The 17,696-nt window shown below is 42.2% G+C and overlaps 2 protein-coding genes across 2 annotated transcripts in view; one reads left to right on the forward strand and one right to left on the reverse strand.

Moving 5' to 3' along the window:
- Positions 1 to 12,967, forward strand: part of LOC109463202 (transcription elongation regulator 1-like) — a 54,529-nt gene extending 41,562 nt beyond the window's left edge. The window contains 12 exon segments of the mRNA XM_019759922.1: positions 4,484 to 4,632; positions 5,226 to 5,286; positions 5,477 to 5,621; positions 5,769 to 5,824; positions 6,063 to 6,215; positions 6,524 to 6,674; positions 9,129 to 9,293; positions 9,619 to 9,801; positions 10,230 to 10,409; positions 10,855 to 10,938; positions 11,343 to 11,443; positions 11,908 to 12,967. Coding sequence (XP_019615481.1) covers positions 4,484 to 4,632; positions 5,226 to 5,286; positions 5,477 to 5,621; positions 5,769 to 5,824; positions 6,063 to 6,215; positions 6,524 to 6,674; positions 9,129 to 9,293; positions 9,619 to 9,801; positions 10,230 to 10,409; positions 10,855 to 10,938; positions 11,343 to 11,443; positions 11,908 to 12,112 — 1,633 coding nt within the window. The 3' untranslated portion in view covers positions 12,113 to 12,967.
- An 843-nt stretch (positions 12,968 to 13,810) lies between these two features.
- Positions 13,811 to 17,696, reverse strand: part of LOC109463178 (stabilizer of axonemal microtubules 2-like) — a 9,137-nt gene continuing 5,251 nt past the window's right edge. The window contains exons 7-12 of the mRNA XM_019759891.1: positions 16,397 to 16,644; positions 15,548 to 15,665; positions 15,112 to 15,234; positions 14,830 to 14,919; positions 14,395 to 14,533; positions 13,811 to 14,019 (exon numbers count right to left, since the gene is read on the reverse strand). Coding sequence (XP_019615450.1) covers positions 13,904 to 14,019; positions 14,395 to 14,533; positions 14,830 to 14,919; positions 15,112 to 15,234; positions 15,548 to 15,665; positions 16,397 to 16,644 — 834 coding nt within the window. The 3' untranslated portion in view covers positions 13,811 to 13,903. The remainder of the gene's footprint in view (positions 14,020 to 14,394; positions 14,534 to 14,829; positions 14,920 to 15,111; positions 15,235 to 15,547; positions 15,666 to 16,396; positions 16,645 to 17,696) is intronic.

A 17,696-nucleotide genomic window follows, 5' to 3' on the forward strand; every position in this document is an offset into this window, starting at 1 on the left:
CGTAACTGTTCCATTAGCGGCGGTGCAATCCCCGTAGATGTGACGCCTTAAATGTCTTGCCCATTATCTTAAGACAAAGGGGTGTTGGGAAGATGTGCCGGTGGCCAACCTTTCACTGAAACTAGACACAAATGTCACCAATCAACCTCGCGTACAGGAAAGTGACGGCAGGAGGGCATACACAGTCCACAGGGGGGTTTTCTGCACAGGAGTTATCAATATGGAAATGGCCTGTGTGTCAAACTTTGATTTAACAACGTCAGGGGTCTCAAAAGGCGGGCCATTACACGGCGCCGTGAGAACAATCGGCGGTCCTTCATGTTTGGCAAATGGCAGGTGTACTTCCCTGGTATTTTATTGGAAGGTCATGATGGGTCTACTTGCAAAACAAGATGGGAAATCTGGTTAGAGAACATTTGCTTCCCCAAGGTTACAGTGCAGGAGGCTGTGGGGAAGTCATGGCTGCATGTGGAGAGTGGCTACTGTACGGGAGACTTCTCTGTTCATCTGTGATCTGAATAACTGTCTGTAGTAGCTGGTTCTGGTCAATTTTGTTGTATGATCGTAAACTATAGCTAAGGGCATTATTTGGACAGTCTTTCATGAGTTGTACAAATTACAGTTGTCTTATGACAGCAAAGGCTGTCTTAGACCATTGTCGGCAGTTAGTTCTGTAACAGCCTGCTTGAAAATTCTCTGACATCAAATCGTACAGCAAATGTGACTGCATCATAAAACTTTGCTTGTAGAAAACTAGTGGAGAAGACATGTGTAAATTGTGAAATATACAGCATAACATCACCAACAAAGAAAATGTAGTACTTTTAATTAACCCTTGTGACAACTATTACCAACCATAAAGACATCACAATTTAATGATGCATCTGATATAATAAACTGACAATTATGCTAGCTACATGCACAGACATGCTTAATCATCTATAGAAAATGGCAGAAAAATTTGGAATGTGACTTGATTTTGAATATAATTGTGATCAACACTATTCTCTTATTCCCAAAAGACTGCAGAACTTGCCACAGGACGGCAAAGATTTTTTTTATTTAGACACTTGAGTTGGTGACAAAATTGACTGTTGAAGAGGATGGCTTAGCAATGTCTATTGTTAAATATTCTGTATGCAAATCACCTCCCTTGCAAGGTTTACTGTTGTAGGAAAGTAAACAATACTGATTTCAAAGGTCTGCTGTCACCCTCATACATGTACATGTTTTTTAATGATGATGTTGAATGGTACATTAGTTTGCACACATGAAGTGGAATAGAGGTGTCAGCAAAGGGGTCCTTGTGTGGCTATGAAATTCTACTACATGACAGTGGGAATCAGTTCTGACAAGCCCTAATCTTATATGAAGGGATGTAAAGACAGCCTTTTCATTTTGGAGCGGCACCGTCTTTGATGTGTGCATTAGACGGCATAACTACCTAATGTAGGAGAACGGTGCGTGCAAGGAGGATCCTTACCGATGACATCATGCATTAGGCTCCGTACCAACGGCCCTTTTCATTAGTGCTTGAGTTTGTGAGGGGAAGGGCTATGAAATGTAACAATCCTCCTGTGTGGGTTTTAATCCCATCTGTCGTAACTGGAGTCTTCCCTGGAACAGTCTGTGGAGGAAGCAGACGTTGTAAGTGATCCTGGCGCCAGCCTTCAACTCAAAGAATTGCTGAATCCTGCTGAAACGACCCTCTCTGACATCTCCCGAACACATCCTCCAGTCATAAACGTAATGGACAACTTAATGGCCCATCTCTAGTGTCGTGTTACCCGCTGGATTGCCGAGGAAGGCTGAGACGGAGATGGTGGATGTGGGAGCCTATCATTGTCTGAACGATGGCAGGAAGCTAAAGCACTCGCATTCTAATGACTCTGATTGGATGGGAACTGCTAACTGTACCCTCGTGGCAACAAAGTAACATTGGACAAAACAGATTTTAACTGTATGCTTCTGAAGCAGACTGGACCATCTCTGATAAATGGTAGTTCTTTTCTGAAACGACTGAAGAAATTAAAGATTTCAGACTTCTGGGATGTATTTTGGGATTTCGTGATCTTTAGACCTCCAGGAATCATTGTTTGAATGTATTGAAACTGTGGAGGGGATTGTATCACGTAATTTAATCAAGACAGTATTACACTGTCCTTAATTCCTCCACATGCCACCCACTTATCCCATATAATTGTCAAAATCACCTACCACCCAGCATGCAACCAAAGGTTTCAGGACAAGCAAAAAACACAAACTGAGCTACCCAAAACAAGCCCAGTACTTCCGTACCCGAAGGTAATTAAAAGCGTTGTCATCATGTCAAGCTGCTTGGTATGACAACACTGAAGTTGTACTCCTGTACATGTACATGTATGTGTATGTGTTGACATTTGTACTCTACCCTTCATAGCTTCTTCAGCCTAGTCAGGTCTGATAACTGTGTGTGTCGTGGTGAGAAGAAGGTCTGAAAGAGAGAAATAGTTGGGTACCCCACTTAGCATGCCCATGCTGCCTCTATAGCTGCCAGCCTTTTACAAGTAGTATATCAGACGTCTTGGAGTGTTAGCTGGCAAAGCCGCAGACCTGTCATATGACGAATCAGTGCTTTGATCTCTTGATAAATGATGACACAAGGTTTTGAGTTATTGTCAGACAAAGTGCTAGAGGTCCTGCACCAAACAGATGGAATCCTGTGATGCCACATCAAGCATTCATGGTTTGATTTCCAGCGTGTCCATTACCCGTCTCCTGGCGGACCGTTTAAATGGCCCGTGTCCGTGTTCTTGAGAGGGAGATATCGGGTCCTGTTTCACTCCCCGCATCATCATTCTCTACATAAAGCTCACATGACAAGTCCACAAGGAAACGGCTGAACCTTTCCAAGACCTTTCCGAAAGAAATCTCGCAATGTAATCTCCACTCAGATGTTTCACAATAGAGATAGCTATGATTTCCGAAAGGCCAAAGGCAGGCTTTGGAACCTTTAGATAACTTTCTCTGTGGATTTGGAGCAAAATGAAGATATTGTGTGTTGCAGAAATGGCCTGGGAGATTGAATTGTGGCTCTGATGTGTTTTCTGTATCCCACAAAAGCTCAACAAAGGAACGTGGATATATGAAAAGTCTTTTACTCAATAATTCATAAAGCTGCATATTGTGGTATGCATAAGATGTGGTACAAACCATCTGTTGTTGTCAGGCTGGCTCATACAACATGCTGTTGAAGGATTTTGAAGCTGTTGGATAGAAGCTGCTCAAACCATCTTGACGTATTCTTAAGACCCTCATGTTTTCTTAAAATGAAACAAAAATAAAACTTATACTCCTTAAGGCTGTCTGTAATTAAAGTGTAATCTTGGTAGTAATCCTCAAATCTTCACCTGCAGTAGTTTTTATTAAAAATGTGAGAAGTGCCACTCCTCCTGAGCCCATCAAAACTCTCACAAAGGCTTTTGTTTCTAGCATATGTACAGGTATGAAAATAATAGCTGCTGTCACAAACTATGCTGGCATCATTTTTTGTACTTCCTCTCATTAGTTTTAAAGCCTCTAAGGTGTAGAAGCAGTCACTGCCGAGTCATAAATTGTAGCCGCTACAGATGTACCTGCAAGAAAAAAAAGCTGCATAACTGATGGCACGTCCACCCTTAATGTAAGGTGTGACAGACATCTTATTTTCCACCTGTCTAAGGAAGAGGAACAGGAAGAGTGATACGAGAAGTTCTGTCAGGTGTGATACATCTTTACTGTAGGAAATGACATAACGACACCCCAGGCAGTAGCATGAGTTGTTTGGTGTATCCTGCAGCGTATGAGCAATAATACAACAGCACGGAGCAGAGACAATTCATTATACTGGAAAATATACCTCTCAGTTACACTACCCCTAGTGAATGGCTTCCAGAGATAAATTTGCAAAAGAATGAATGTACAGTATTGTATAGCATTTTCCCTTAGCAGCACTCCCTTGGTAAATTGTTGTTTTAATGACATTACTTTGCATGTGATATGTACTTTGAGGCTGCTTCCAGGTGGGAAATGAAGATTAGATTTGATAAGCAAACATGTTTGCCTCTTAATGCCTCATCTCCCTGCAGCAGCTCCCAAACATGAAAAGTGCATCTTATAGTGTCATGATAATCCTGTCAGAAGAGCATCCATTTAAGCTTGAAAGGGGCCATATATGTCAGTGCCCAAGCTTATCAATGTTTCAAGTCCACAGATAATCGGAGCAATTTTCTTTACCACAGTGAGGTAGTATCATCCCTCTGCCAGGACCTGCTGTCATGCAGAAGGGAGCAGGATCTCCATGGAAAATCCCTGTTTCACTGGGGATCTCTTAATGTGGGGGGAACTCTGCACCCCCATCATATCCTGTCAACTAGAACTTATTGGGGGAGCAATAAAGTGTGGGTCTTTACGAGCAGGGTAATTGTTGGGACACACGATACAGTGATGAATGGTTATGTTCCAGGTGCATCGTGTGGACGGGGGACCAGAGGGTGTTCTTCTACAACCCCACCACGCGCCTGTCGCTATGGGAACGGCCGGAGGAGCTGCTGGGAAGGACGGACGTGGACAGGCTCATCATGGAACCTCCGCACGTCAAGAAGGACGAGGAAGGTTAGGAGACACTCACTGTCTGATCAGAACACTAAGGAACAGTCAGCATCACTGGCCCCTATGCTAGAATCAAGAGACTCAAGCAATCCTTTGTGCATTGCACCATTAGACTTTACAACAACTTACCTTATGGGTGGTGAACTACACACAGAATTTGTTTTCAACATTGTTTCTGTACATGATTGTCTTGAAAATTGTGACAAAAAATTGTACTCCATTCAGGGAGAAGCATGCAGTGCTGCCCCCCTGCCTATGTACCTTTGCTGAGTTGTGAGCAATATAGAATTTGATGATGCACGTAAATGGGTAAAAGTGTATCAATATGTCCTTGAATGTAATATTCCACAAAGTTATGGAGAACTTCTCCCAAGTTGGTTGTGTGCTTGATACATTCTGCAGTAAAACTTTGCAGACAAATGATATTCCCTGTATCAGTCATCTTCCTCCCTATGAAAGGTTTCTCTTTTACAAAAGTGCCTGTTGAAGAAGCTTGAGGAGATGAGAAATTTGTCAAGGTTTCACTGACGTATTTATGAGAGCCGTGATAAAGTAACAAGATGTATGAAGTGTTCCTATCATTCTCACCACTCCAGCCGGCATCAAGAACAAGAACGAAGAGACATCAGAAGAGGAGCCTAAGTTGAAGAAGAAAAAGTAAGTCTTAAAAGTCCTGAATGTACATGTCCATGAGTCCATCCTTGGTTGGGTAGAAAATTGGTCAAAGGTCTTTGAAGAAAAAGTGATTCCCTTAGCTATGTAACAGAGACATCACTGGAGAATAAAGATTCACTAAATGGTAAAGAATATGTGGGGCATATCTGTCATCTGACTGATGTTTTTCCAGGCTTGAAGATGAGAAGAAGCCATCAGACGTGGACCCAGAGAAGGAGGCAGCTATGGAGGCGGAGATCAAGGCAGCTCGGGAGCGTGCCATCGTGCCGCTGGACATCCGTATGAAACAGTTCAGAGACATGCTGCTGGAGAGAGGAGTAAGTCAGCACTAAACCTAACGTGTTCTGAAGTCAATTTCATAGAAAGCAGCAAAGTGAACAAAAAGTATTGATTACTAGAAACAAAGGTTGATCTACATTCCTGAATATACATTGTACGTTTAACAAGTGTCAATTTTCTTCCAGGTTTCAGCATTTTCCACATGGGACAAGGAACTACACAAGATTGTCTTTGATCCAAGGTTAGACCCAAAACTGTTCTTTGGAGCAAATTAGTCAAAGTAGATGTGGTCCACAATGTAACTTGAGTATTTCCAAAATAATTGTTGTTTCATTAAATTTAGCAGTCAGTGATAGACTGTAAATACACAATGCAGACTTCCCAGTTCATTCCATTGTTTCACCTTTTCACATTAGCAGTTAATACCAGTCATAGCTTCCTGCTAAAGGTTTAACCAAGTCTCCCCCTCCCCTCCTCAGATACCTACTGTTGAACAACAAGGAGAGGAAGCAGGTGTTTGAGCAGTACGTGAAGCAGCGTGCGGAGGACGAGAGGAAGGAGAAGCGCAGCAAACTAAAGGAGGCCAAGGAGGAGTTTGTACAGCTCATGGAGGAGGCCAAGATATCTGCCAAGTAGGATATTTCCTTGTGTAAAAATGTTTTTAAACATTGTCCAGATTGTGTTTGACTACATACCCCCTTACCTGAAAAGTGTAGAAAGTTGAGCTTTGTATGAAATGTGCTCTGTATTTTTTGTTTGTTGTTGTTTTTATTTTCTTGCATTGTCATACAAAGTTACACCATAAACCAAAAGGCAACTTTGGTCACTGTTTTCATACTTTTGCCATGTGACTGTATGTTTCAAAGTGACAGAATGTTGTATTTTAATGGCTCAATTTTAAGGTACATGTCTGTGACACCCCCACTCCTTCCCTCTCCAGGACCAGTTTTAGTGAGTTTGCCATGAAGAATGGGAAGGACCATCGCTTCAAGGCCATTGAGAAGATGCGTGACCGGGAGGCGCTGTTCTCGGAGTTCATGACCACCCTGCGCAAGAAGGAGAAGGAGACGAGCCGTAGCCGTGCAGAGAAGGTCGGTGTTCACGTCCGGAGGGGCGTGCGTGGTGGGAGAAACGACTGGGGGATCAGGGGCCTTGTGGGGGGAGTCAGGCTAGCATGCTCAGGTTTTGTGAACCATCTTCCTCTTCCTGGGTTCTGTTCTGGTTATCATGCAGCTCTAAACCATCTACAAACAGAATCTGAAATGTGTAGAATTTCTAACTAAAAATCACCTGCAATTTGGATCAAAAAGAATTAACTCTCTGTTATCTGTTCTGTCAGCTAAGAAATGGCCATCAAATGAATTGAGGTGTTAGACCAGCATCAACCCACAAAACTCTAGCTGTGTACTCAAAATATATTGATTTTAAGAAGAAACCCACGACACAAAGTTGTGTCTATGAACGACTCCCTGCACAAGGCACCAAAGAGGCGGGGTCTTGGCCTGCCACGCCCAGCAGACATCCATATAAGGATGCCAGGGCAGGCCGATGATTGACATGTACCTTGTGATGTTGTTCTTACCTCGCCTCGGTCCTGTATGACATGTGGGTGTGTTGTCACTTGAATTGTTGATGCATTGAACATGTTCTCAGTCAGGACCTGTCTTGCTGCAGGATTTAAATAATCAACTTTGAATAAAACTTAAATGGGAAATTGAGTGTAACTTATTAAAGTTCTTCCTTGCAAATTTACATTTATACATTCTAGCATTTATTCCAGAAAGTGCAAAGCAAGATAGGTACTGGCTGCAACATTGTGACATGATAGCTCAACAAATCACACATTTTCTACCAGATTTGAATAATTTGTCTGCATATAGCAAGTGTGTGTTTGTGTATAAATATACAAATATCTTTATACTCCACAACCTCCTCTGATGCTTTTTGTGTAAAGTTTGCTTAGGACATGCTACAATCTTGTACATCATTTTAATCGTTCTAGCTGTAATGCTTAAATCCATGAAGACTTTGAAGAATTGGATTTTGGAGATCAGTAGCCTTGAGTTAATATTCCGCCTTGCAGTGATCCGTTTGAGTCTATTTCCCCCCCACTGGTAATTTGTGGGTTTGTCTGTAGTTTGCCAACCCATTATTTTGTAATGGAATGTTAAATGTGTGTTTGATTTAAAAGTATTTCTGTGGGATATTTTGCATGCTTGCATGATGATGGCAACTCGAGGGATGAACTGCAGTGATGATTAAGGTCAACAGAAACAAACTCTAATATACTTTGAAACATCTTGCTGATTACTCTCATCTTTACTTCTTTATCTATTTTTAGAAACTTGGATCAGCAATAGAATAGAAAAATTATGAAACTGCAAAGTCAGTAATATTCAATGTTTGTATCATTGTGAAGATTTTTGTGAAGTTTCCCAAGTCACTACCATCACTGCAGTTCCTCCCCAGTAGAGTCTGCCCTGCGTTGTGATCGTGCTTAACCTTCTTTTTACTAAAATGTGTATTTCTACCTGCCGGTGAAGAAAAGCGAAAGAGTTTTGGGTCATCCAGTCAGACAAAAGAGCTGTGATTCAGGCACTAGCCAAGTTTTGTGGGATTCCCTACTAGTGAGGAAAGCATTGCATTCTGGCTGAAAATTCCTCCCCACATTTCCGGTACTAAATTTCAATTCCTTTCCGTTTTATAACTCTGTGGATCTGACTATGTAGAGAAAGTACTGTATGATTGGAGCAAGGATTGTTCTGTTTGTATTTTTTCTCTTTCTTTCATTCTTTCTTCTTCTTGTATTTAATTTTTTTTATAGTTTTGCTACTTGATAAGACCTGACTGTTGGTCATTTTGTAGGCTCCATTTTTTGCTGTCTTTGTGTGGTACATATATTGCTGTAGGTAAAGCTGAGCTATCACCTTAAGCACCGCAGTGAGTTGTACTGTACATGGCAAACAAGTATGGGGACAGTGCATGGGTTTGTGTAGACTGATTGTTGCATGTGACACAATAGTTAGACTTGGTTATGGGACAGTTGCCGTTGGTAAGGTAATACATACTGAGAAAAATGCTTTCAACAGCTAACTAATTTTTTTGCCATACTGTTGATCATCTTATACCCTCTCCACTTTAGATTTTGTTTCACAGTTTCCGTTTTGTGTCTGCGTTTCCTGCTTTCTAAAAACATATATTTCTGGCATTTAGGCCACTACTGTTCCAGGAGCACCTAATCACTTCAGTGTTTCATAGAAACAAGATTTTTCACACCTTTGACAAGACAACACAACATGTGGGCAAGTGAAAAGTAGATATATGAAACACATCAACAACCACTGAAATACTGCTGCAGCTAGAGGCTTAAATCAGCTGGAGGAATGTTTCATTTGGTGGTTTGGCAAAAAAAAAAGAATACCTTCTGTTCAAACATAGTATACTAACTGCTACTTCTCTTTTAAACAGTTGTCCACCTACAGCGTGCACAGCCTGCCTGGACTCACTGTAGCATCTTTTTTCTCCTCTCGTCAAACACAAAACAGGTGAAACAGGACTTCACAGACCTGCTCAAAGAGCAGAACGTGGACAAGTACTCCCGCTGGAGCAAAGTCAAGGACAAGGTGGAGTCAGACTCTCGCTACAAGGCTGTCGAGAGTAGCCACCTCCGCGAGGAGTGGTTCAAGATGTACGTGGAGACAAAGGCAAAGGTAAGGAGAGCAGCATTCTGATGTTACATATGCCATTAGACATGACTTACACAGACAATACAACATATTTACCAAGATTTTTGCAGACTTGTTGATGACCAGTAGTGATAAGGTCTAAATTTCGCAATCTTAGAATTGAAAGCTACACACGTCATGTTTGAACTTCATTCATGTATCATGTACAGTACATGTACCTTTACAAAATTTGTCATTAAATTTTAGCAGAACATTGTATCTCCACACTGTAAGAGTGACATCTCTGAGACTATTCACAGAAAGTGATGCTACACACGTTAAGTGTACACTTGTTATTCTGCTCTGACAGGAAGAAGATGCAGAGAAGGAGAGAGAAAAAGAGCGTCAGAGGAGAGCAGAGGAAAGCCTGAAGGAGAGACAAAGAGAAGTGCAGAAGGAGAGATCAGAACTCATCAGAGAAGTGGACAGAGAGAGAGAACAGCACAAGAGAGATGAGGCAACCCAGCACTTCAAGGCACTGCTGGCAGATATGGTAGGTGTTTTACATTTACAAAAATGTACCAGGTCTAATCTCAAGCAGGGCAGGCTGGGTTTTCAGAGAGAGAGCAGGTTGTTAACATTGAGGTTGTGCCACCAATGACGTACAACAGTTCCTCATAACACTCAACCATGATAAGTACCATTCAGTGAACAAAGCCATTTGTATAAGATACTTCTGATGTTGATGAGCATCAAACCTGACAAATTTTACTTCAAACTCTTAATTCAGCCGATAGGAAATATGTGAAGTTAAATTCCATCCATGACATCGCAGCAGGCACAAAAAACGTATTTTCGTTTTAAACAGTGGAAAATCATCATGTTTACACACAGCTTCAAATTAAGATAATATCTGCTTCTCATAAGACCTTTTTTCACAAACAAGCTCTTCAGATAAAACACCTCCCCGTGTCCCTCCAGGTGAGGAATGCCGACGCCAATTGGCGTGAGACGCGGCGTCAGCTGAGGAAGGACCACCGCTGGGAGCTGGCCAACCTCCTGGACAGGGACGAGAAGGAGAAGCTGTTCAACGAGCACATCGACATGCTGACCAAGAAGAAGAGAGAACAGTTCAAGCAGCTGCTGGACGAGACGTCTGAGGTATTTATTATTCATTTGTTTAGAGTTAAAACTTTTGGTCCAATGCAAAAAAAAAAGTTCTCTCACCAAGAGCTTTTGACCAGTAATGCTGGTCTTCCTCAGTAGACCCAGTGTTGACGTCACGCTTCAAAGAAACCACATGACAAGCTTCACTGGGTCAGTCTACTGTGGAAGACCAGAGTGACTGGTCAAAAGTTCTAGGTGAGAGAACTTTATTGTGTTGGACCAAAAGTTTTTAACTCTAAACATGTAACTACCAACACCGATGAATTTTCATGATACCATAGTATTTATTCATTTATTTATTCAGAGGAGTTCAACAGTCATTCATCCTATATTAGTTTCATTTCCAGTGAGGACTCCACAGACAGAATGAGTGAAGAGTTTTTTATGCCTTAGTATAAATTAAAGTTTGACATGTTGTATTCTGTACTCTTTCTTCCAGATTACACTGATGTCCTCATGGAAGGAAGTTAGGAAAATCATCAAAGATGACCCTAGGTTTTCAAAGTTCTCCTCCAGTGATAGGGTATGTCTGGAAATGTGCTTGTACTTTTAATACCAGTGTTCATGATATGCTCTTAAAATGAAATATGTTATTACGTGTATTATATAGCTTTAGTACTGACACTGCTAAGACAGGATTCTTTCTGAGTGGCACTTTCCAATTAAGTTTATTGCCATAATGGTAATCCTAGGATAGATGATAAACCAGTTACAATCTAACAATAAATCTTGACAACCTAAAATGCAGAAGTTATTTCCATCTTATTAAACCCTGTTACATGACGTTACAAGTCTAGGCTGCTAGTAGAAATACCTGCACTTACCATTTCCCTGCTGACTTTTGCTCGACTTGGCACAGCTTTTGTTTTACATAAATGATGGCACAGCAGGGAGAAAGTTAATGATTCTTACATGTTGTGGTTTCAGAAACGTGAGAGAGAGTTCAACGACTACATCCGAGACAAGTTTGTTGCTGCCAAGGCTGACTTCAGGACACTTCTGAAAGAGACCAAATTCATCACGTACAAGTGAGTTCAGTTGCAGGACACTAGTACACTCATCATCATCATGTCAGGCTGCTTGCACATCTACTCTGCCTCTCCAAATGTCTGGCTTTCATGAGGAGCTTACAGGCCATGGATAATTTAGAAAATTTGTTTTCTTGTTTCTCATCTACCTCAATGTTGGAAATCTGGCAGATTTACTCAAAATCCTTGTTGATTGCTTAAAATTTTTCAGATTTAGTCAAGATCCTTGTTGATTGCTCAAAGCTTTAGCATGACTCAGTATCCCTGGAAACTTACTATCCAGGATTACCTGCTGTAGTAATTTCATGTGATTCTTCCAAGCCGGGATTTACCTGAGATGCAGTTTACCCCTGCATTGCTAGGGGGCACTTGTGTTCATTCAAAGAAAATCACATACCCAATCCTATGATCCCACCCATTGCATTCTATGCCTATTGATTCATTGCCAATTGCCCTACTTGCAGGTCTAAGAGATTGTTAGAGGATACCGATGGTCATCATCTGAAGGATGTGGAGAAACTTCTGGAGAAAGACAAACGTTACCTGGTGCTGGACTGTGTTCCGGACGAGCGTAGGAAACTCCTCATGTCGTACATCGAGGACCTGGACCGTAGAGGCCCTCCCCCGCCCCCCACAGCGTCAGAACCCACCAGAAGAACGGTCAAATAGTCAAATTCTCCGTCCACAGAGACAGGCGTAGTTAATGGTCAACCTTCTTATGCGTCTATTCCGTAGTCATTCGAACAAACCGAGTTGCAACAGTGAACCTCTTGTAAGGTGCTTACTGGTATTACGTGTATTAATTTCTTACATTTTACCATAGCAAAGTGTAAAATGGTTATATAAGATTGTGTACCTTAAATAAGCTGCGGAATGGTGGGCCTTGGTCCAGCCATAGTCAATGTTGCAGGATTCAGTGCGGAGACGGTACAAATGTATAACAATAGTTGCCACTTTCCCCTTTTTATCCTCTTCATTCTGTTATGCTTGCCCAAGTCTCACTTTTTTTAAAGGCAAGATGTCACACATGTTGATACCTTCTGGCTAAGTTTACTAAAACATTGTAAGATAAAATGCACAGATGTTTGGAAGCAGTGCGTTAAGAGGAACATGGTAAAATAAATAAAAGGTCTGAAAGTCAACACAGGTCAGTTTGTTGCTTTTTATGTCAGGTGTAATAAACACTTTCTTGTCTAAATGGTATATGCAATCACACTTGTCTCTTCAGTAGTGTTTAACAGTAGGTGTTAAGTAAGGATAGGAATAGTCATGTAGTTCTGAGACAGCCATCTCTGGAACCAAGGACTCTGTGCTGGGAGTAGACCATCGCTATAGCAACTCATGTAAACAACAGGGAAGTCTTGCACCTGTGTATAATTCTGTACAGTACAGTTGTACACCAGTCCTATATTGTACAGGCAAGACCTCTCACAATGTGATTTTATACCAGACGTTGTAGGAAAGAAAAGTTTCCTGGAGATAACCTGTAAGATGTTGGAAGCAATAAAGGGGTTACTTTTCTTACACCTCATGTCTTGATTGGCTCCTTCTTGAACATACTACAATTGTCATTATCATGCATCCAGCCCCTGAAGATTGACATACAATATAAAGCAATATCAGAGGACACCCATGTTTGCTTGTAAAATTTCATATTCTAAGAGTGTTACACCACCAGACCAGGTTATAAGTGGAGCAACCTCCTGCACCAAGTGAGTAAAGAAACAGCTGCCTTTTGAAGATCTCCCACAAATACTTTCTATTTATAGACTTTTTTTTTAAGATGTGGATATCAGCTCTGGTGAATGCCACACATAACAAAAGGTAAATCACACATAACAAAAGGTAAATCAGTTCAACAGAGGAAGTCAGACTCATAAATAAGTGATATCACACAGTTTTATGCCTCCCAGTCATCATAACTTATTTCCAATATGCAAACGCATGTCAAAAAGATATTAAACAAGTCTGAGGTATGTACTGACTACTGTATTCCTCCAGGAAAAGTTATTTGAATATTTACTGACCATCTTTGCTTCTGTTCTCTACAGAGATTTTAGGCTCCCTGAGTTCCAATCTACATGTTTTATATAATACTGTATAATACACATACTACTTGTTTTATTTAACAGGAGAAAATTCTGTATTTACATACTAAAATTGATCATTATAGGATGAGCTGTTAGGTATATCAAACAGCCTTGTGACTCCAAATGTCAAAATTGTATCAATGTGTTCTATGTACATTCTGGTGTTATCGAAACAGTCATAGAAGAATGAAATTGTTATGTACTTCTTACCCGAAACTTGTAAGAATTGTCATTTGCAAAACACCACGTGTAAAATAGTTCCAGATGAACAGAGATTTCTTGAGCAGGTAACATGTTGGTGACCTATGAAAATTACAAAATGCTCCGTGTATTTAGTAGTTGCAGTACTTTTAAACACCACTAGGGTGCATTATTTGGTGTTTGAGTCTTTGGCACCGGCCACAGGCTGTCTGGCGGTGTTGGGCCGCTTGCACAGCCGGTAATACGTGTGTCCGGACGACTTGTGGCTGTACTCAAGGTCGTTTTCTGAGGAGAGAAGGAGAGGTGTGAAACTATGTTAACAGTCGCCATGTGGCGCTCCTGAGTGGTAATTTTCCTCCTAATCTAAGCCTGACTGGAGTTACGATTGAAAACGTGCTCAAATCCATTAGCACACAACAACCGACAATGGTGGAACTGTGGAACATTCTGACATCTGTCCAATTGACCGATCCCAAAAGCCCGCCCACCTCGTCTAACTCTAAACGTCTCAGAAATGCAAGATGAGAGCCTAAAAATGCAGAGCTTTGCAGCTATCGTCATCGTTGCATGGTCAAACTGCTGAAGGCCAGTTGGTCCATTTCCTTTTAGACTTGAATATAATTTCCTTTTTTTTTTCTTTTCGACAAAGTCTCAACTCACCAGGTGCTGTGACCACGGCTGCACACTTTGACCCCTGCCTCACTGCTTCGTTCGCCACCGTCCGTAGGGACAGTTTCATGGCCGGGCAGCTCTGGGGCCGAGCAGGGACAGTAAAGCACTCCCGGTAAGTTGTGGACGCCTGTAACGATAACATCGACAAGTTTCTTGTGAAGGAGGTTGTCGTTGAACGTTGCCCCGCGATTCGCAACGCATGGACACTTACATCACGTACTAGCTAAATCTAACGCACATGGTGTTTTTTCAGCACCAAGGACAGGACAGCAAGTCGACTTATATGGAACACCTATATAGTGACATCTAGTGACACCTATATAGTGACATCGACGTTTACGGCCATGGACTACTATTGACCATTCCAAAAATAGCCGTAGAAATGGAAGGTGTTGGTTGAACGTTTTTGTTAGTTGTCCTCACCTCCATAGCAGGTCGGCCCTCCTCGTACGGCCCTTTGTAGGCGGGGCGGCAGGACCGGGCAGGCGATACCATCTCTCCGGTAAACCTCGTCTGAACCAGGTGGATAAAACAGTGTCACACATCTTTACACAGATGTTGACACCTTACGTTAAGGGCTGTAAATGATGCAAAAGCTTTATTTCTTTTACTAAGAGACTAGTCCTACACACTTATATTATTTCCCCACAAGGGACGACCATTATATCCACAAAGCACGCGCTGTACGTAGGTTTGTTACCTCACCTGATAGGTTGACTGCGCTACAAACTTCTCGGAAGGCGGGGAGTAGATCTCGCTCTTCTTGTACGACTTGACGGGCTGGGTGTTGTTCCAGGGGACGTACGTACTGCGGGTGGTGCTCTGGCCCTGCAGAACGGGTATGATCGCAAAGGAATGGTGTCCACTTGAATGTGAATGACTACCATAACGTCGGCTGTTTCGGTTATAGACCAATCTTGACCTTCAATAACAATTAGCAGTTTAACCAATGATACATTTAGCATTGTAATTATCGGTTTTGGCCAATGAGAGAGTGGCTGCATGTCCGTCAGGTATTCGCATTGTTTGGTTTTTACTTCGCATTTCTAAGCTTTGACGGCATTGGACTGGGCTACGCAATCGATGATAAAAGGCATAATAAGAGTACGTGGGAAGTAACGTTACTACATGTATAACCCACCTGGAAGGGCACTTTCTTGTCGGACTTGACGTCACGTTTGCTGACGGGACGGAAGGGTTTGGGCCGGTCTCCCACCTTGGCGGGCTGCACGAAGTCCTCGCGGTAAGACGTGGTGCACCTGAGTACGGCAAGCTCACATATGAAGCTCATATTTCAATGGTGGGTCCTAGATACTGCAATTTTCTATGATAAACGAGTGTAGCGAGTGCTGTGCTGCTGTGTACTGTTAAATTAGTTAGCACTTGGAAAACCCTACTGTTCCATGATACAGCTCCTATCCCTCTCAACAGGTCCCCATAGGGACAGCATTTCAGTACCAGGGACAGGGATAGCATTTCAGGGACAGGGATAGCATTTCAGTACCAGGGGCAGGGATAGCATTTCAGGGACAGAGGTAGCATTTCAGGGACAGGGATAGCATTTCAGCACCAGGGACAGGGATAGCATTTCAGCACCAGGGACAGGGATAGCATTTCAGGGACAGAGATAGCATTTCAGTACCAGGGGCAGGGATAGCATTTCAGGGACAGAGGTAGCATTTCAGGGACAGGGATAGCATTTCAGCACCAGGGACAGGGATAGCATTTTAAGGACAGAAATGGCATTTCAGTACCAGAGATAGCATTTCAGGGACAGGGATACATACGTATTACTGAAGCATATTCTCCCGGGAGAAAGACCAGTGGATGGCTATCATGACTATGATTATAGCTTAGCGTAGGTGACATTGCTTCTCTGGCGCTGGTTTTCCTTGAACTAAGTGACAACTCACGACTTCTTGCTTGAAATCCATTGTTAGTATCTGCTCAGACCCAGAGAGACGGGCAATGTTAGTGGGCATACCAGTACCTGAAGACGTCTGCCGGTGAGGTGTACATGCCCCGGGACGCCCAGGGCCACTTCTCCTTCTTGGGCAGCGGCCAGGGTTGGAATGCCGTGGACTGCGTGGTGCCGTCACGGAACTTGGCCTGAGGAGACTTGTACACCTGCGGGGGTTTGAAGCTGGGCGGCCGGTGAGGGCCCGCGGAATGGACCGGGAACTCCGCTTTCATCATCGATACCCCTTCAAATGGCTTGTTGTTGGGCTTGTACTCAATCTGTAGTGACGCATCATATAAATAGTGAGACTACTCTAAGTTACGTAACACTGCGTCTAACTTTACAACAGGACATGATAATACAGCAATACTAATAGAAAAAGTATAAAGCTGTTCTTTTCGTTCTTTTGGAACTAACGAAGTTGTTCTTTGGCATGCATCATGGAACGTAGAACGAAACGTTCCAACATTCGACTGACCTGATTTGTACCGTGGCCGACAAGAACAAAATTTTACACCGCAACTTTTGGTGTTTTACACCGCAACTTTTGGTGTTTTACACTGCAACTTTTGGTGTTTTACACTGCAACTTTTGGTGTTTTACACTGCAACTTTTGCTGTGTTTTACACTGCAACTTTTGCTGTGTGGAAAACTTACACCCCTCCCCTTTTATAATGGACGGTCCCCCTGTCAGGTCAAAGGTGACAAAGATGGCGGCGGCCTGAGAGTCACAGTGTCGTGCTGTGACTGAGTGTGAGACATCAACAGAATGGGATCTTAAGAAATTGATCAAGCTGTGAATAAATTGATGATTTATAATTCTGTCTGTTCTTCTTTGTGTTCTAACTTTACTATACTTACACAACACACTGTATTGCCTCCATGATGACAGTTTATAAATTAGTGATTGACTAATTGACATTGATTAGATGTCTTATTAACTATAAATATTGTATACAATATTATTCTACATTTGTATACGAGCGATCGCTGTTTTTGTTTACATCATACGCATGCAAATTATTTGAAGACATATGCAAATTCTTGGTAGGCAAATCAGCCAACTGGCACCCACTTTTTGCCTACGGTGACGTCATGGCGATCGCTCGTATTGTTCCCTAATGATCGATAACTTACTAGTACCTGAGTCAAGAGTCAACACTTCATAATTGAAAATAATAAGTCTTTATTGCTTCATAGTACCAAGTGGTGCCACATTTGACTCCCATAGGCCCAATATTTACTCATCAAATTATTAGCGACCTTGCGAGTCCGAATTCTCTAGCTAGAAAATGTCACGTGACTCAAAGGCCTTTAGAAAAAACTAACG

Source organism: Branchiostoma belcheri, unplaced genomic scaffold (assembly GCF_001625305.1).
Source record: "Branchiostoma belcheri isolate BF01 breed outbred unplaced genomic scaffold, Haploidv18h27 scaffold123, whole genome shotgun sequence".
NCBI lineage: Eukaryota > Metazoa > Chordata > Leptocardii > Amphioxiformes > Branchiostomatidae > Branchiostoma > Branchiostoma belcheri.